This window comes from Ailuropoda melanoleuca, chromosome 12 (genome assembly GCF_002007445.2).
Source record: "Ailuropoda melanoleuca isolate Jingjing chromosome 12, ASM200744v2, whole genome shotgun sequence".
In the NCBI taxonomy this organism is placed as follows: Eukaryota; Metazoa; Chordata; class Mammalia; order Carnivora; family Ursidae; genus Ailuropoda; species Ailuropoda melanoleuca.
Window position 1 is genome coordinate 48,338,645 of NC_048229.1, and position 20,212 is coordinate 48,358,856.

Genomic DNA, 20,212 nt, shown 5'->3' on the forward strand with positions numbered 1-20,212 from the left:
CCGGGGTGAGGAAGGCGTCAAAAAAGCAGGAGAGGAGGAAGTAACCAAGGTGACCTGGGCAGGGGAGGAGTCTTTGAGACTTTTGAGAGGGAGGCTGAATGAGGGGGTGGTCCCGGAACCCCGACAGGCTCTATTCCGATCAGGTTTATAAGAGATGAAAGAGGAGGCAGGGCCAGATCTGAAAGGGCCTGGAGGGTTTTAAGCATTAAAGGGAACCACGGGGAGGTGTGGGTTTTAGGATGGGCTCCCTCCCTAGCCTCTGGTTGGGGGCAGGGATGTAGTTTCTACTGAGCCGCTGGCCGTTTTTTCCTCTATCCCTCTCAGTCCCCAACACACCAGTTAGGAATATCTGGTTCCCTCTCAGCTGGGGCACAATTTTCAGATGAAGGTTGAGTCACCTGCCTCTGGCACAGGTAACGATCACCCCCACCTCTATCCCAGAGGTGAGGGAGGCGGCTCAACTGACAAGTGCCTGGCCCCAGTGAGGCCTCTAACACCAACTCCAGGTCCCTGGGGAGAGCTGTCCACATCTCCACCCAGACTAATGGGAAGCTCAGGCCTGAGATAAGGGCAGTTTGGGGGAGGAGGGAGTGGAGAACCCCACATTTCCCCTGGGGCCTCTGGGGCAGGACTGCCTGCTTAGCACTTCAGAGAGCTTGCTGGAGTGGGTACCACTATCCCCTAAACCCACTGCCAAGCGGGAGGCAGGCCCAGGCCCAGGCCCAGGCCCAGATATCTCCCTTGCTAACCAGGACCAAACAAGTCCTGGTTGGGAGAGCAAAAAGGGGGAAATGAACCTTGGAAAAGCAGCTACAGAACAGCTTCCCAGAGGAGGCAGGTTCTTACCTGAACTGCTTAGATCCCTGAAAAACAGGATTTTGAAAAGTAGAGGAGAGAAGGGTGCTTCCGATTGAAGCAAAGAAACACAGCAGGTGCAGAGGCATGAAGACAGGAGTGGGAGATGGGCTCATCAAATGGCAGAGGGAAGGGATCAGCAGGTGGAGGAAGCAGTGACTGGAGCCAGTCTGAGAAGGATCTCTCATGCCAAAATCAGACCTCTGGGAAGCCAGGGGCCCTCCCTTAGCTGGAGCCAGGACAGAATCAAAGGATAACTTCCCCCTCTCTGTCCCACTTGGGGTCCACTTGGTCCCTTCTGGTTCACCTTCCAGGCTTCAGAGCCAGGGCTCCAGTGAGCCTGAGTTCCCTAGATAGGCAGGCTCCCTCTTTGCCTCCATCCCAGCATCAGGCCTAGCATTCAGGAGACTGCCCCCAGGAGCCAGATTAGTGCAGGTGACAGCCAGGGCTCATAAAACCCAGGCCAAAGAACTGCAGGCCCATGTTCAAGTTAACAGAGGACTGCTGGAATCTCAGAGCAGGTGAGACTTGGAGATTTTTAAATGCCTCTTTGTCTTTCTATAGTTGGGCAAACTGAGGCCAGCGGAGGGACTTGCCCAATCACCCAGATGGAGCACAGCCTGGTGATCCCAAAGCCTGGACAGACATCCTGGACAGACACACTAGTGGTACCCTCCCCAGGAAGAGGGGTGATCACCCACCCACAGCGAGCAAGCTGATAGCACATTAGGGGCGCTGCTTCCTTGGGTCGTGAATACCCAACCGGCACCGCCGTCGAGCCCTCATCCCAGGCGAGAGGAGAATACCAGGTGCACCGTGGGCGCGCGCCTGGCGGGCTGGCTGCTCCGGGACAGAGCGGTTGGGTCGAGCTAGTTCCGCCAAAGGCTCCCGTTCTCCTTGATCTCTCCCTCCCAACCGGAAGAATGCGGAGATAGCATTTTTTCAAGTGTCCCTTTTTAAAAAAGAATAGCTTTTCTTCTTAAACCTCTCCACACTTCCCTGGGGACTGACTGTGGGGGAGAGAATTGTGGGACAGGAAGAGAAAAGCACTCCTCACTCCTGAAGTCCCTACCTATCCCCACCGCGGGACCCCGGGCCGCTGGGGCTTCCGAGCGCACCCTTAGTGATACTGGTCCCTAGGATTGAGCGCGGAGGAGGAACAGGTCCGCGATTCAAGGAAGGCCGCTTGTTCGGTTAATTTCAATCAGAGGAGCCGCAGGAATTACGAGAAACGTTGCTTATTGTGCTATTATTACCCCCTTCTCTCCACCCCCCAGGAATCAATTAAATTCACCCCTGAATCTCGGCTACGAAAAAACTTCTAAAAGGACCAAAGCCAGAGGTGCCCCTCCAGGCCCAGACTTTTGCCCCAGGCCGTTGGCAGCCCCTTCCTGGAGCCCGACCTCCCCGCTGCTGAAACGACTGGGTCAGACTTCCAGACTTAAAACGAAGTCGTTTATTTCAATTTTGCTTTCACATTATGTTCCGATACAATCAAAACTCCTGGACGAACCTCTTGAATTAAAGTCCTGCGTTGAGCGCAATCCCAGGTCCTGGGCGCCCCGGGAATACGGCCGGCGGACTCGGGATTCAGAGGCGCGGGTATAAAACATAACGCTGCTTCGGGAACTGTGGGGCGGACGGTTGGGGAAATCCGGGGGCAGAGGCGTGGGAATCGTGCCGGCTCCTCAACTGGGATTCTTCCTGATGCATTTGGACTTAGAAAAATCCAAACTTCCCTTCCAGGCCTGTAGTGGCGCCGGGCCTATCAAGATTTCAGCCAAAGCAGGGAGCACAGGCGAATGCGGGGCTGGCTCTAGGCCTGGCGCAAAAAGGAGCGCAGGCCGGCTTTGCAAGGATGAGCCCCGGCCTTTCTCGGGTTGCCTTATCACCAAGTCGTCGACTTCCCGCGCCTCTGAGCCTCGCCCTTCCACAGCCCGCCCCCAAACCTTGCCGCTGGGGAAGATGCGGAGTTTAGAAAGCTGTTCCAGAAAAATAAAAGTCCCACTTCAACTTTATTGGGTTAAAGCAAAATTAAATCTTGGCTATTCACACGTATGTTACAGAGGACGAGGAAGCGTCCGGAAGAACCTCCTGGCATTTAGTGGAGCCACAGAACACGAGGGCATTGACAAGCATCAAGACATCAAGCAGCCTTAGATTTCACGATCACTCCGAATAGGACATAGAAATACGGAAATACAGCCAGTTTCCACTGGGAAGAGTTCTTTGAATACAAATGATATATATTTATATATATATTTTTGAACCAGTCACCCCTAAGGTGAGTCCTTTCTCTGCTAACGAGCAGCGGGAGGACACAACGTATCTTCAGCTAATTAACTCTTGATCGGTGTTTTAAGAGCAATACTCGCCAAATTAAAACTACCTCCCCCATTCAAAACAAAACAAAAACCAAACACAAACCTTATCCCCTCTCCAAACTAAAAAGAGGGGAGGGGCATATTAGATTTCAGCAGGTGGAAAGATTCAGAGGGATCTGAGGAAGATATTTCACATTATACAGTGAAATACAAAGTTTCTTTCGTATAAATTGTAGGGAATAGGAACATGGGGGTAGAAACAATGACAAGGCAGTCTCTCTTGATTACTTCAACCGGAATGGGGGAGACGAGTTTATTTTTGGAAATGGGAGTGCGCAGAGCTAAGCGGAATTTACTTCTCCTAATGAGGAAACGGACAGAGTGGTCCGACCGCCGGCGCGCACCTTTTACCCGGATACAGCTGGGGAACACGTAGGAAGTTTCAAGTCGTGCCGCTTTCTCGTCCTCTAAATTTCAGCCTCTTTCTCATTCCCCCTCCTGCCTTCCTCCTGCCTTCGCCCTCTCTCCGCCTCCATTCCGGCGATGAGCCAGTCAGAGGGGAAACACCAGGAATCCGGAGAAGGTCGAGTACTTCCAGCCCCCCATCAAGTTCCCCCGCTCCAGCTTGAGGTATGCTCGGTCGCCTTTCTCCATCTGGATTAGAACTCCATTGCTGGCGGCCTCCCGGGTCACGTCCTGGTCACCGGCAAAGGCTGAAATCACCGGCCACCCGTTTAACATGAGGCTCACCTGGGAAAGAGAAAGGCCTGCGTCAGAGGAGCAACCTAGGCGGGTCCGGAAGCGGCGGTAAAGACGCGAACCTTCGCCGCTTGGCTAACAGCCATAAAGGCCTGGGAACATGGTGGAAGGGGTGGGAATAGAAAAAGGGGCTTTGCAGCTTACTGCTGAGGGTCCAATGGGACGAAAGACAGCCAAACTGGGTGACAGGAAGGGCCTGCCCCCCAAGAGTCACTTTCATTCCTGAGCGCGCCAAGCAAATCCCGACTGCGCTCTTTTATCCAGTTTTATGAACCCGCAGGCGGCTCAGGTGCCCTGAGACTTTCGCGCCCCCCCCCCCGCTCACCCCCATACAAAGAGAAACTCAGGCAACTGGAATTTCCTGGAGAACAAACAAAACCAATGAAAACCCTAGTTCCTCCTGGCCCTAGCTGCCACTCTGGAGACACAGTGGAGAAGCTGGGCAAGGGTTCTGGAGGATGAGAAATTTCGCCAGGGCTGCACTCTGTGCTTCATCCCCAAACCCAGGCTCAATTCCTATCCCAGATCCAACCCTGCCGCCACCACCTCCTTTTGCCCTTGCCGTGGCATCGGCAGCCAAAGGCCCAGTGCCCTCTCCCCAGCCGTGCATCCTGCCTTCTGTCTCTGCCCAATGGAAACCTGGACACCTTCGGGAACCTGGAGAGCCGGTGAGTGCTGGCTGGAGCACGGCTGGAGCCCAGAGGGAGTAGCACTACACTCCCTCCCTTCTTTCTCCACCCTTCAACCGCTTGGGGTCGGCGCTGGTAGTTCAAAAACCCAGAGTCCGTCCCCAGATGGATGCCAGGAGTCCCCCTGAGCTTGGTGCTGAAGGCATGCACACAGGAGTCCAGGCGTCCCAGCTGGGACAGGGGATGGGGATCCTGTCTGTGGTACTGAAGGTGAAGGTCCCAGGGAACTGTCTCTGATGCTAACCAGCAACCGCTATGGGAAATCCCTGCAGTCCTGTCGGAAAGGGGGAGAACCTCTTTGGAGGGGCCCAGAAGGTGAAGGCAGGAAACTCTGTGTGGGAAGGGGACTAGGTTCCAAGAGCCCGCGAAAGAAGCAAGAGACAGTCCAAGCCACAGAACTGTGAGCCCCTGCTATTCGTCCACCCAAGCAACCCCAGGCACATGCAGCTGCCGGTTCTATCGCCCACCCTCATACGGCCCGCTCTCTCTTACGGCTAATAGCCCCCTACCGGGCCGGGGCCTGACCCTGAGACGGTGGCTGACCTGAATGGTCTGTCTGTTGTAGACTTTAACCACGTGGAAGTTAAAACTGTAGATCCCTTTGCGCGGGGCGATGAAAGTGCTGCGTTCTGAATCAAAGTTGTTCCCGATGTTCACTAGTACCTATAAGGAGACGGGAACGAAGGGGAGTAGACAAGAGTCAGTCCCGAACTCCTGTCCCCGAGCCTCTGCAGAGCCTAGGAGTGGATCGAACATCAACCTTCCACCTCTCCCCCGCCCCGCAAACCAATCTGCATGGAGCACTCACCTGGTCAAAGTAGATGATCATAGTGCGATTACTCATCTCGGACGGCTCGTGGTTGGTGCTTCTTATGGCAGAGAAAGCCACCTTGGCGCTGCCAGAGCGTACAGAGATGCCTAGAGCTGTGCCCGTGGGATCGGACGTGGGGTTGGAGTCGCACACCACCAGGCACTTGCCTTCCAGCACGATGGGCTCCGTCTCATTCTGCCCGCGGGCCGGGCCCGCCAGCCACGCCGCCCCCAGCAGCAGCAGCTCCACGACGCCCAGCATCGCGAGCCCCCTCCTCNCCCAGCCCCACTCCGAAGCCCCCTCCTCAGCTCCGTGCGCAGCTTCACAGACGCCTCTCCGGACACTACTGCTCTTCCTTGCACTCCCAGGCAAGCGTGCCCCCCGCGCGATGCTCCCGGAGCCCCGCCCGGGCCTCAGGGGTGCCGCGGCTGCCCAGCCGCACTTGGATGCATAGCCGCTGCCGCTCGGTCCCCGCTGCTTCCGCCGCCTTCTGCTCACACCCGCCACCGCCGCCGCTGCCGCCGCTCTGAATTATTGATGCAGCCGGCGCTGCAGCGGGAGCGGGCGGAGAGCGCGCGCCGGGCACAAAGGCGCTGACGGCCGCCTGGCCCCGCCCCCGCTGCCTCCTAGCCCGCCTCCCTCCACAGGTCCGCCCCCGCACCGGCCTAGACTCCGCCCCCCAACCAATCCTAACGCGTCGCGCTCCCCGCTGAGCCAATGGCGGCGTTGTCCGCGCGCGGCCACCTGACCCCGGGCGCCGTTGTTATTAGGCGCGGCGAGGCGGGAGGCGCGCGGCAGCGGGGTTGGGCTCTGGCCGGGAGTCGACTGAAGGAGCGAGGACTGGGAGCGCGCGCGCGCGCGCGCCTGTGCCCGGACTGTTTGCCGCGGCCACTCGCTCTTTCTCCTCCCGCCTCATGCCAGCGTCTTATTCAGCCCCCTCAGCCCTTCCGCCCGCCTCCAGTCGCCAGCCTGCAGGTAGGAGGCGGCGCGCGCGCCCAGGGTCGGGAATAGAATCAGGGGCGTGAGGCGCCCGGGTGTGGGCGCGCGGGGTGGGAGGGGAGCGNGTGCGCGGTGGCCTCCAGAGGCGATGCAGGTGTCGCTGTCCCGAGCCGGCTTGCGGGACTCCAGGCCAGTCTCAGCGCCCGCTTCTCCAGCCCGCGGCCACCGCGATGGAGTTCGCCCAGCCGCCCTCGCCCATCTCTCGAACCCCCTTGTCTGCGTGCCGCGGAGTCCCATCGAGTGTGCACTCCTTCCTTCTTTCGTTCATTTATTCGGAATAGATCTTTGAACGCGTACGAAGTGCCAGGCACTGGGCGGGGCTCTGAGGATGCTGTGGTGAGCCAAAGCAGACGAGGCCTGCCTTCGTGCCTCTTACAGTCCAGCACACTAGGCAGTGGCAAGTACAGTGGCATCGCACGCAGTTTCATTTACCTGATTGCATTTTCTCTTTTGCACTTACTCCGTATTTTTTATGTACTGTGCACCTTTACTTCTTGTTTTATCCACGTGTGTCTGCGCATCAGCGTTGAGCGTAGACGCCGAATCTTGTGATTTATGGGGGATTTTTAAGAGTAATTTCAACCCTAGAAGAATTTTTGCCTCACGCATTGACTTAGAACTTTACACACACACGTAATCACAAACGGGGAAGCAAAAATACAGTTTCCCCAGGGGTAGGCAGAGGGGAGCTGCGGAGAGGGTGAGAGGAAGGGCTCGTTCCAGTCCGAGGAGCCGGCAGGCGGAGACCTGAAGGATGAACGCAGGCAGTTAACCCGGTGGAAGCAGAAGGATGAGCGGACCTCTCGGTCACGTCCAGAGCAGAAGCGCGAGCTCCGGACCCCAAGCAGAGGCGGGTGGGGATGGGGATGCTGGCCACTGGGGCACCTAGCGCTGCGGTCACCCCTGGGCGACCTTGAACCTGCGTGTTCAGCGAAGCCAGAGCCGCCGACGTGCGGCAGGAAGCCGGGAGATCTGGCAAGATCTGGGGGCGCGGACTGGTTGCACTTCCTTTCAGCTTCAGGGTTTGCAGCCAATGGGGTCTGCGCCCCCAGGATACGCTCACGCGGGGAAACCTGTCTCGGAATTGCCAGTAGCCACGCCTTTCAGCTTCTCAGCCTCCCTTTGTTTCTTTGAGACTTTGATGGCTGTCTAAAGAATTACCCAGAGGGAACCCCATCTCGGACACCCTCCCTGTTTGGAGGCCTGCTGGGGCCACTGGGCTTGCCAGGAGAAAGGGCAAGGGAGGGGAAAGAGGCAACAATTTTTCTTTAAAATGACACAAAATTATTTTTTTACTCCAGTCTTTTTGAGACATCCCCAGAAAGCGTTGCCAGCTGCAATTACACAAACGTGAGAACATGAACTAATTTAAGAGGTGAGGGCTGAATAATGGGGCTGCATCCAGTCTAGCGGCCATACTCCAGTCCCTGGAGAAGCACTCACCCAGAACCAACGGTATACTCTACAGTCAGTCATTTCACAAGTATTTCCTGAGGGCCGGCCCTGTCTGGGAAAGCCTCTTTTCATGGAGCTCACAAGCAGGACTGAGATTACGGGGGGNGGGGGGGGGGGGGGGGTTGGTTGGTTGCCAGCTCCTTGTTCCTCTTCTCTTCATGGCGAGGCTGTAGCAGGGCAGTGCCCAAGCCTGAACTGCCATCTACATGCCAGTGATGCTCCATCTTGCATCTCCTATCTCAGCCTCTCTGCAGCCCAGGCCTGTCATCGTGAGGGGCTGCTGGACCTTTTTGCTTATATACCCTACGGGCATGTTTACCTGACCCATACCTTGTCTCCTTTCTTGCCTCCCAAACTCTGCCCCTTCCTTCTTCTCCTGTTCCAGTGACAACAGCTGCACCCACCCCACATCTAATTTGACTCCATCTCCGTCCTATCGTTTGAACCATTCTCATTGGGCTACCTATTTGGCATTCATTTGTCTGACCTGGGCTATTTCAAGAGCCTCCTAATTTATCATTGAGGGATTAGTGCAACAATTACATCCTGGCTCTGCTACATACTGTTTATCTTCCATTTGATGAATATGTATTGAATGCCTTAAGATATGTAACCTCCACTTTGTTTCCCATATAAGTGAGATTTCTGTGGTCACCAGATTTGCGACCGATCCCTCTCCAGCATCCTCCATCCTCTTCCACATAGTATGTGTTCGAAAAATAATGAATATTAATTTAATATTAATAGATATTTGCTTTCCTGAGTTGTGAGGATTAAATGAGATAATATATATAGGGAGAAAAATCCATTAGAAACCTCAAAAGCAGTCATTTTATTTTTAGCGTTGTCTCATTTTAGACTCAGGATTCTTTTAGCTGCAAGGGAGGAAGCAGGTTCCAACTGGCTTCAGTATAAAGGACTTTATCTGGTTAATGCAAAAAGCCTACGAGTACGTCTTGCCAGTGGAAACATGGCTGGATCTACCAGTCAAGGTTATCAAGATCTGTTTTCTGGTTTTGGCTTCATTTTTAGACAAGTCGTTTCCTAATGATAGCCCTTGGGTGCTACTACCAACTTAGTCCTAGCAAGAAAGAAAGACGACTTCTCAAAAGTCTCAGGGCTCTTCTTATAGGGGCAGTCCGAGTCGCTTGCCCCTTTCTGAACATAGAGAAGGGACTGTTCTCCTGAATAAGCTTGGATTCAGGTGTCTTCCTCTGAAAAGGCATCTGGTGTTAGCTGCACACTGTCTAGACTAGGGGGGTTCTCCAAAGGAAAATTGCAGAAGGGATGCTGGGGCAGGCAGAAACAACATATGTTTATGTTAGTCTCTCTCCAAGGGTCAGCTGCAATATATTTCACCCAAAAACAGCAGTGATGGAGACTGATACAGTAGCCAAAACAATAGATGTGTTTGTCTTCTTTCTTTTGGATCTTCATGATGTCGGCTAAACATGAAATTAGATGCTATCCACCATGACGTTACTTAAGGGTTAGCTTTGAAGGCTGGATGCACTTTGAATGGTAGAGCCAGATAAGTGTAAATAATTAAGTAATTGTCAACACTCTATTCTGAAAGGTTATTTTGATAACATTATGTTGGAATTGACTTTTTTAAATTCATTTTTTAGGCTCCTAAAAAGATAAAAATTTCATTTCTTTGTGGATAGGCACCTAAAATTCTTCATCATTTATCAATTAATAAAAACAAATGGAAATTTGAGAGAAAAAGTCCAAAAAATAAAAAAGATTGAGTTAGGTCATATTTGAAATTTAAGACTATAGGGTTTAACCTGCTAAGACTCTTCAGGTATTGAAATATTGGTAAAGTATCATAAAACCATCAATCTGAAGCTTTTAAAGTAATATAGAGATTTAGGCAACTACGAGATTGCAAATAATGAGTGTATACTGTTGCTGTTATATCCTTTACCTGCTGCTTTGAATTCAGCCTTCTGTTTTGGTGAGGTAAAAGGCTTATTACTCTTCACTGAATTCTGAATTTCCCACCACAGTGCATTTTGAGAAATGAACATAATAGCTATTTTGATCCCGCCCACTCCACACCCTGGAAAAAAAACAATCCCCTATTGTTGGAAATAAGGGAGCATTTTCAGGAAAGGGGGAATATTTTGTCATAGGATGTCAATGAACTCGTCCTTTATTAAATCAAAATGGATTCTCTAGTGTTTATGTACATCGAACAGCATTTTATTTCTTGGTCCTGTGGTTCAAAGGCCCAAAGAGTATAATTCCCTAGTATCTCGTTGATTTGCCTATAAAGCAGAAGAGAATAGCTAGTTTGTTCTGAAGTGTTAAGATTAGGATTTCAAGGGTCAAGTTCATTTCAAATTAAAGCTTGGACCTATACTATAAAATATGAAAGTGATTCTAAGTTGTACAAAGTATGAAATAGGATTTAAAATGTCACCAAAGTCTGTCTTACTGGGTATGTCTCTTTTTTGTTTATTTGTTTTTGCCTACTCAGATTCATTTTAAATGCAATATTTTTGCCGTTTAAGTTTTAAAAGTTACATTACAAAATAAACTTTATAATTGGACACTTATTAAATGCAGGATTACTTTTTAATGAAGGCCAGTTTTGTGGTGCTATTTTAATTCTTTTAAAAAATACTTGGATCTTAAAAAAAATCAAAGAATATATTCAAAATATCTTTAGCTCTTATGTTAATACCAAATTATGCATTTTCTAGCCTCTGTTCAGAAAGAGAGACTATGTGTCTTCTAAATTGAGAGATACTGGCCCCATTTTTAAAACAATACCTTGAATCTTCTGTGGTATGTGTTGGTAGGAATTTTGTATGAAGCTGTCGTTCAAGTACATGCCATTAAGGTCAAAGGAAAAAAAAAAAAAAACACGAAATAGCATAATCCTACAGAGCTGCCCTTGAGAGAAAAGTCACATAGGTAACATCAAAACAGTAGCTGGAATTTTTCCAACTAGTAATTATCTGTGTGCTTTTGGGGTGGTTGATTATGGGGACAAACCAAGGTTTGGCCATTTCAGCAAACATTTATTGAGTGCCTGCAATGCACGGGACACTGTTTTAGGACCTGTAGCTGCTGCAAAGATGAATCACACATGCTTCCTGCCCTCCAGGACCTTGTTTCGTGGTAGTCAGAGACGCGTACCTGGAGAACCACCATTTAAGACTTCCAGATATACTCAAAAGGCTTCCTAGTAGTGGGACTACCTAAGTTCTCATGTGGTAGCTTTTGATTATCCTATGTATTTGTTTACCTTTACCTTATAATCAGGAGATATGCAAAAATTACACACACACATATGAAATGAGTAGATCAGAGAACTTTCAAACAAATATTTCAGGTACGTACTTCACATGCATCTGACATTTGTCAAAGAAATGGTGCGTGTTGTCATCATTGGTGGGTGGCTGGGTTAACATTTGGAAAAAGTTATCACCAACCTTAATAGGGATCTTAGGGAAATTTCCTGGATTTTGCATTCATCGACAGTAGTATAGACTTCCCATAGCTCAGAGTGCTCTCAGGATGGGGTCTTAGAGAAAGGTCTACTTAACTGGAGGACTCTTGGAACCACAGACTTCTGTGTTACCAGGAGGAAAACAAAAGGAAGAATTTAAATAGAACTTGGAGGGGGGAAATGCAGAAGAAAATCGGTTTTTGTTTTTTATTTTTTAAAATGGAAGTGTAGCTGACACACAATGTCACATTAGTGTCATATGTACAACATAGTAATTCAACAAGTCTATTTATTATGCTGTGCTCACCGCAAGTGTAGCTCCCACCTGTCAACATACAACACTTTTACACTACCATTGACTATATTTTCTACGCTGTACCTTTTATCCCCATGACTTATGCATTCCGTAACTCAAACCCTGCACCTCCCACGCCCCTTCACCCATTTTTCCCACCTTCCTCCCCTCTTTAGCAACCACCAGTTTATTCTCTGTATTTATAGGTCTGTTCCTGTTTTTTGTTTGTTTGCTCATTTGTTTTTTAGATACCACATATAAGTGAAATAATATAGTATTCATCTTTCTCTGATTATTTCACTTAGCATAATACTGTCTGGGTCCATCCATGTTGTTGCAAATGGCAAGATCTCATTCTTTTTTATGGCCAAGTAATATTCCATATCTATATATGTGAGTGTGTGTGTAATGGAATACATATATAGATGCGTATATATATGCGTGTGTATATATATATATTTATTACATTTTCTTTCTCTATTCATCTACTGATGGACACTGAGGTTGCTTTCATATGTCAACTATTATGAATAATGCTGCAATAAACATAGGGGTGCCTATATCTTTTTGTATTAGTGTTTTTTCATTTTCTTTGGGTATATACCCAGTAGTGGAATTACTGGACCATATGGCAGTCCTATTTTTAAGTTTTCTGAGAAACCTCCATACTGTTCTCCACAATGCTGCACTATTTACATTCCCACCAACAGTGCGTAAGGATTCCTTTTCCTCTACATCATTACCAGCACTTTTTATTTCTTATCTTTTTGGTACTAGCCATTCCGACAGGTGTGAGGTGATATCTCATTGTGGTTTTAATTTGCATTTCCCTGATGATGAATGATTCTTGTGTCTGTTGGCCCTCTATGTCTTCTTTGGAAAAATATGCATTCAGGTCCTCTGCCAACTTTTAATCAGATTATTTGTTTAGGGTTTTTGTATTTTTTTTTAAGATTTTTTATTATTTATTTGACAGAGATAGAGACAGCCAGAGAGAGAGGGAACACAAGCAGGGGGAATGGGAGAGGAAGAAGCAGGCTCATAGCGGAGGAGCCTGACGTGGGGCTCGATCCCATAACGCTGGGATCACGCCCTGAGCCGAAGGCAGACGCTTAACCGCTGTGCCACCCAGGCGCCCCTGGGTTTTTGTATTTTTAAAAATTATTTGCCCAAAATGACATTTTTTGGTAGACTTCTTAGAAATTAGGTCAGAGGAGCATGCTTAGTCTTGCTTCTTTGTATCAGGCCTCAGTGATGGTTATGTGATTGAGCTCCCCGGTGCTATGCTCCCCTACCACTGAGTCACGCTCTGCCTTCTTCCTGTTCTTGCCCCTAGAAGCTGATTCCTTCCAATTGGCTTCTGTTTTGGCCAATGGAAGGTATAAGCAGAAGATCAGAGAGAAGGGGAGAGAGAAGCTGGGATATTTCTTCCCACTCTCTCCCTGCATCAGTGCAGGCAGTACAAAGCAATGACCCTGAAAAGTCTCTGGTGGTAGCTTCCCCTTTTCAGGGTTGTAGCTCCCCCTTTTCAGGGTTGTAGCTCCTGGTCGGTGACCTTCCTCCTGTCTTGGGCTCGAGCCCTCATGCCAGGAACTTTCTCCTCCCGTTGTATCTTCTGCCTGAGGATGAGGAGTTTGCCATTCCCTGTGTTCTTAGCATCTCGGGTTGATTCCCCTGACCCTGCCAACACCTCTGTAGGTTGTCCCTTCATTAAAAATCTCTCCATTTGAATTGAGTTTAATTCTGTTTCCTCCTGGGATCTCAGTGATACACTGTACCAGAACAAAATCTTGCTTCACCTTTGGAACCAGCAGAGTGGATACATTTTATCCTGTTGTGGAACCGTTAGTTGTTTAATTACTTGTTGTATCATAGAAAATCACTATGAATTAAACCGTAATTTATTACAAAACCAGATTAGATACATGACATTACCAAAGTTGTGTATTTCAAAAAAGAAAACCATTCATGTCAAGTTTTGAAAATTGACCTCTGATAGGTGTAAATATGCTGTTTTCAGAATATTAAAATGAAAATACTAAAAGAAGTATTGTTTAAAGTAGCAAATGCTGAATCTCCAAGTAAATTACATCCTATCCAACTGCAGTACAAGAATATGTTAATATCTTGGGGGAAAATACAGTATTATTTTGTAAATTCATAAAGCTATTTTGAGTTTTTAAAATGTGAAAACCTTACTGAAATGTGTTTTGTTATTGGGAAAGTATGACAATTACTGCTATTTACTTTTTAAGCTTGTAAACTTTTATCTGTGTATATTCTCAACAAATAAGGATTTTATTGTTATATAACATAGGTAATATCTTAGATTTTAAAATACCAGATTGAAAGGAAACCATGATAAAATGTATTTCAATATTTAAGTACTAATGAGGGGATCTCTTTTTAGTCTACTAAAAAAATTTTTTTTCAGATTTTTGTTTTTTAAGTAATCTCCAGGCACAATGTGGGGCTGGAACTCACAACCCTGAGACTGAGAGTCACCTGCTGTATATGGACTGAGCCAACCGGGTGCACCCTAGTCTGTTTAATTTAATTATCCATTTCACACCAACTGCCCAGTATTGTTTGAGGTCCTTACCAAAACAGTATAAAGGCTAGTTAGGAAACATAAAGCAATTAGAAAGCAGTCTTTGGCAAGTAAACTATCCATACGTGGCAACAAAAGTTAGACTAAATTTAATGAAAATATCTATTAAAATCTTAGTGTTTACTGGTCTAGAAGAACAGCCCGGTTGAATTACTATTTCCTCTGGTTGTTGTAGTAACATACTGTATAGTGTAACTTTTTAAGTAGCTGTAGATGTACTGAAATTTATCTATGGTTTTGTCACTATATCATAAAATTTCGTGAATAGTCCACCCTCACTTACTTTGAAATTGACCCTAATAATTATGTGCCAACAATACCAAGATGACAGGCTGTTATTGCAGTGAGACTTCTATGGCCTTTTTAGATAAATAAATATCAGAATTTTAGATCTTTAACCTGGAGTGTCTTTTTTTTTTAAATTGAGCTATAACTGACACATAACATTATATTAGTTTTAGGTATACAATATAATTATTCAGTATTTGTTATATATTGAGAAATGATCACCAGAATGAGTCTAGTTAACATCCATCACCAAATATGGTTATAAATTTTTTCTTGTGATGAGAACTTTTAAGATATTCTCTCTTAGCAACTTTCCAATACACAGTACAATATTATTAACTATAGTCACCATGCCATACATTACATCCCCAGGACTTATTTATTTTATAACTGGAAGTTTGTACCTTTTAACTGCCTTCACCCATTTTGCCCACCCCACCCCCCACCATGGAGTGTCTTGAACCTTAAATGTTGAACCTTAATTTTTATCAAGTTTGCTGCCTACATTTTTCAGACTGGGACCCAGGGAGGGTAAAAATGTCCCTGAGACAGTCCATCCAACATGGTGGTACTTGTGTTGGCTCTAAAATCAGAATGCAAAGGCTAAAACCTCACACCCATGCCTAGTAGGGAAAAGCCCTTTGATAAGCTGTATAACTGTCTATGTTTAGTTTCCTCATCAAACCGATAGGAATAAAATAAGCATCTACCCTAAGGGCTGATTTTAAGGATGGAATGAGATAATCCACAGGATTAGCCTGAACCTGGCATGTGCTCTGCAATCCATGAGTGCTACTGCTCTTCTCCTGCCTGGGTGCCCAGGTAGAAGGAATGCCAAAATTGGAACCCTGGGTGCGACGACCTCCAGTGCCCCAGGCTTGCTCCAGACTCATCGTGAGGATAAGCTCTTTGCCAGTGGTTTTTCTTCCATTGCTGCACAGAAGTTCAAGCAAGAATGTCTTTGTTTGATTGTGGTAGATCTATCCCATTGAAAGTCCTCATGCCCAAATTTAAAACAAAGACAGTTTACATACCCCAATAACAGTATACACAATCGACCCAGCTTCACAAGCACATCACGCACCAAATTTATATTTTCTGTATTTATTTATTCATTCCACTACTGTGTGTTGACCACCCACCCACTCTGTGACAGGTATTTGTTGTGGGGATCAGGGATTTATCAGTAAATAAAACAGAAGACTTCCTGCCCTGGAAGATGTCTGGGAAGAGATTGGACTTTGTGGCAGCCACGTTCTCCTCACTGTAAGAGTAAAGCTAAATTGACCCCATCTCATTGGTGCACACAATTATGGGACTACAGTTGTTTTGGTTTTTTTTCTGTGAAATACCCTTAAATTTCCCAACTCAGGAGTTGGCTGTTTTTTTCACTTCTGTCTTGAAATTTAATCGGAAAATCATATACATTATAAGTTTATGTTGTCATTTCCATTTTTAAATTCAGGGGACTCCAAGGACTAGGAACCTGGCTGCCTGTAAATGAAGGCGAAGGTACTGGTCAGGCTGCGTTGGCACGTTCATCAATTGAGCGTAGTTTACTTATTTTTAGTCTATGAAAAATGTTAAAAATAAAATTTAACATGCCCTTTAAATATTCCTTGTTTTAAAGATACTCCATTTTAAGACATGCCAAGAGAAGAATTTGATGTCTGTGTTTGAGGTCAAAAATAGGGGTCACAGAGACTGTTTTTCTGCTTTGGCCTTCCTTCCTTCCCTCCCTCCTTTCTGCCAATGCCTGTTTGACCTGACAGCACACTCTTGGGCTCCGGAAGGAGCTTCCATCTTCCCACTCCTACAGCTACATGAATCCTTCCTGTGTCTTTCTTTCCTCACAACTGAGTACTCTCCTCCCCACCCCCTTAGGGAACAGGGAAGGGAAGCTCTGATGTTGTGCTTGTGTAAACATAATGGAGAGCTTTCCAAGTCTCTCGCTTCTTCATAAGTGATTTTTTTTTGTATTATGCCGGGACAGTAGTTCTTTAAATAGGATATTCCCCCCTGGGAATCGCCCACAATGCTGAAAGTACACCTTGCAAAAGGTGAGTCTGGAATATAGGGTGCATCCTCAGCATTGCCTACGGGCTGAAGTTAGGGCTCTCTGGAATATCGAAAACAAATTTATAGCAGTTCATTAGTGTAAGGAATCATGAAAACAGTGTGCCACCTTTACCCGTGGAGAAGGCAGAGTTACCAAGCGAATGCAGACATGAGGCTCTGAAGAAGGAACTGCCTACAAGGGCTCTCATTTATTCTAGAGAAACCCACTTGCCTATTTTGAACCATTTTTCTTTAGAGCATATGTCTCACTGTGCAATCAAAAGGGTGTTTATATTCTAGTCACTTGGCAAAAATTCTGTCATTGCTTCAGAAAGATCCACTTTAAGCCCGAAGCATGGAGCTGAGAAATAGATGGGCTTTGGTCGCCTGAAGAAATGACCCTGGTGCAAATTTAGACAGTTACTTTTTCTTTTGTTCCCCATAATATTGTTGCCGGATGGGACTCCATTTTTTTTTTTAACTGGAAGATAAGTAAAGTCCTAAATCAGTTTGGTTATTCCCACTCCTTTGAAATGAGAACATTTGTTTCTATTCAATGAGATGAGAAAAATTGGGAACTTTTCATGATATTTCCATTGACCACTGAATTATTTCAATTGAAACATATTTCCTCATGTACTTGAAACAGTTTCCAAACAATTGCTCCTTAAAAGTCTATTTGATACTGAATGGCAAGAAGGCAGGTACAAAATTATATTTATAGGATGCATTTTTAGAAGATGTATTTATAGGAGATGACTGGTAGAGTATATGTCAACATGTTGATTGATTATTATCTTTGGTTAATATTGTAATTATTTTTACCTTCTTTACAGTTTTGGTGTTTTCCCATTCTCAAACTTATTTTAATGCAGTTTTCTTAAATGCCTAAAAGAGAATTTCCCTTTAAGAATATTAAAATAGACATAATGTCCATTGTTACCATCAAGGCATTTCCCCTTTTCCTTAAACTTGCAAACTACACATGAGGCTGCTCACAGGAGTACCTCTCAGGCTATGATTTGCATTTATCAATAAATCATTTATAATTAGAAGTCAAAGTCTTTTCTTTCCAAAACAAATATATCTCTTTCAAGAGTAGTTCTCTTTTGTGAATGGTGTTTGACGTCTTAGAAGCTAGGATAGCCTCTATTATGTGCATTGCTATAGTCAAAGCATTATTTTGTAGGGTAGGCTCAAGGTTACATGTTTAAGAAAAATGTCAGGTTAATCCCATTAGGAAAACCATTTTATTCATAAATCTTTGAGTACTGAAAAGACCATTGGGAGCCTATACTGGTTTGTATAGTTGGATAGAATTCAGTAATATATTTGACAATTGGCAATACAAAGCAACAGCCTATATTTACACAGTGCTATCCATTTAAAAACCAACAAACCTTTCACAGAGAAATACATATTCACCTCAACATGGGGCGTTTGGGTAGTTATATCAAATTTTTGGATGCCAAAATGTAGCCTGGCAGAGATAAACTGATTAGCCCAAGGTCATTCATCTGGCAGAGGTGGACTCTTTCTGTCCCTCAGCTCCAAAATCCTGTCCACTTTGTCCTGCAGGATTGCCTCTCCAACGAGGCACTCCTGCTGACTCCGATGATGGGGGGTAGTGTTTCTAGCTAGGAGTTAGCTCTCATGGGCTTTAAATATGAAATCTTTTTTTTTTTTCCTATTAAGCAGTAAGGTTTAATTTTTACAATGATAAACCTTTTTCCCTTTTGCTTCTTTCTCTTCTTTGGTTCCTAAATAGTGTTCCATATATATTATTGCCAGAAACAGATTATTGGCATTCATGTTATGTTTTTCCATACTTTCTAGTCATTTCTACAGCTGTTCACATGACAACAATTATATTTCCACTTTTGAAAAATTGTTACAATGATGCACAGAGAAAAGAGGAAAGCAAAGGAATAAACTACAAGCAATTATGTAAGTGATACTTTTGTGATCTGACATTTTGGGAAATGTTACTGGTACTGCAACTACCTTTTATTATCTAGGTTTTAGCCTTTTAGTGGATGAAGGTAACACTGACATGACTTAATCTTGGTCACAGCCTAATGATAGGGCATTTATTTTTCTAATTTTCACACCATCCAAAAATTTTTTTTAAAGATTTTATTTATTTGACAGAGAGAGAAAGAGCATGAGCAGGGGGACGGGAAGAGGGAGAAGGAGAAGCAGGCTCCCTGCTCAGCAAGGAGCCTGACTTAGGGCTCAATCCCAGGACTCTGTGATCCTGACATGAGCTGAAGGTAGATGCTTAACTGAGCCACCCAGGCGCCCCTACACCATTCAGATTTCTTAACTACAGGAAGAATGCTTACTCTATACCAGGTTACATGATGGCACCTACAAATAGATACACAATTTATCAATATGTCCTTTTACAAAACTGATACTGACTTTACTGAGAAGTAAATTGACATTGCACCAGGTGAGCCAGGGGGCTTAATTGTGTAGATCATACCCACTGCTCTTACCAATTGGGGATTTAACAGCATTTGATGACCTAGTGAGTTTATTTGTGGATCATTTATATTATCTTGTCATTTCAAAGATTTAAGTTTCAAATTTTAAAAAATCTCATTTCACTGAGATATGAATGTTTCTTTCTCATCACTTAACAAGAGGTCCTTTATTCTCTTGCCTCCTCCCCTCCCCACCTTTGCACTTACCAGTGTTCTTTTTACATTTGCAAGGTGATTGACTTGACATGTCTACGACACTACTCAGAGAGCCTCATCTTATAAATACCAAGCTCATTTTCCTAGAAGTCTTGAACAAGATAGAATATGACCTTTCTTCATGTGGTGCGTTCAGATTAGTGATTTTGGAAAGTGTCATGTGATCATTGTATTACACAGACATGGAAGTCCCTCAAAGATCATGTTTTGGGGTAGAAACACCCAGATAGCTAAACTTTTGACATTCTGAACTTATTAAAATTTAAAACTTGGTTAATAATGAACTTGAGATGTGTAAGATTTTGCTTAAGGTGTGTTTTTGTTTTTACTCTTGTTTTGCTTTCCAAAATGCATCTGCCTTATCTTCATATTATGAGAGGACCTAAGCATGATAGAATGTGCCTGAGAGGAGAGCAGAAGTGAGCATATTTGAACAAAATTTAGTGTAGTCCATATGTGTGTATTTAGTTTATACATTTTACTAATTCTTAGTGTATCATTCTTAATATGAATTTGGCTATCAAATTATATTTTCTTTTGTTTACCAACCCTGCAAATTAGAAATGTACGTAGCCATTTATTTAACAAAGTAGAAGGAAGGGGCGCCTGGGTGGCACAGCGGTTAAGCGTCTGCCTTCGGCTCAGGGCGTGATCCCGGCGTTATGGGATCAAAGCCCCACATCAGGCTCCTTCGCTATGAGCCTGCTTCTTCCTCTCCCACTCCCCCTGCTTGTGTTCCCTCTCTCGCTGGCTGTCTCTATNCTCTATCTCTGTCAAATAAATAAATAAAATCTTTAAAAAAAAAAAAAAAAAACCAAAGTAGAAGGAAAGAGAATGGCAGCAGTTTAAACTAGAATGTTTAAAGCAGAAATGATCTGACAATGAAAAATACCTAAAACA

General features: G+C 45.5%; 1 protein-coding gene and 1 long non-coding RNA gene across 2 annotated transcripts in view; one reads left to right on the forward strand and one right to left on the reverse strand.

The window, feature by feature from the left end:
• Positions 1-2,315: 2,315 nt before the first annotated feature.
• Positions 2,316-5,699, reverse strand: CBLN1 (cerebellin 1 precursor). The gene is made up of 3 exons (XM_002914216.3): positions 5,436-5,699; positions 5,171-5,290; positions 2,316-3,929 (listed from the first exon to the last, which is right to left on the reverse strand). Exons 1-3 carry the CDS (start codon positions 5,697-5,699, stop codon positions 3,732-3,734), a joined length of 582 nt encoding a protein of 193 aa, XP_002914262.1. The 3' UTR covers positions 2,316-3,731.
• Positions 5,700-6,232: 533 nt separating this feature from the next.
• LOC109488849 overlaps positions 6,233-20,212 on the forward strand; it is a 77,987-nt gene continuing 64,007 nt past the window's right edge. Inside the window, exon 1 of the long non-coding RNA XR_004619221.1 lies at positions 6,233-6,413. This is a non-coding gene — a long non-coding RNA (uncharacterized LOC109488849). The remainder of the gene's footprint in view (positions 6,414-20,212) is intronic.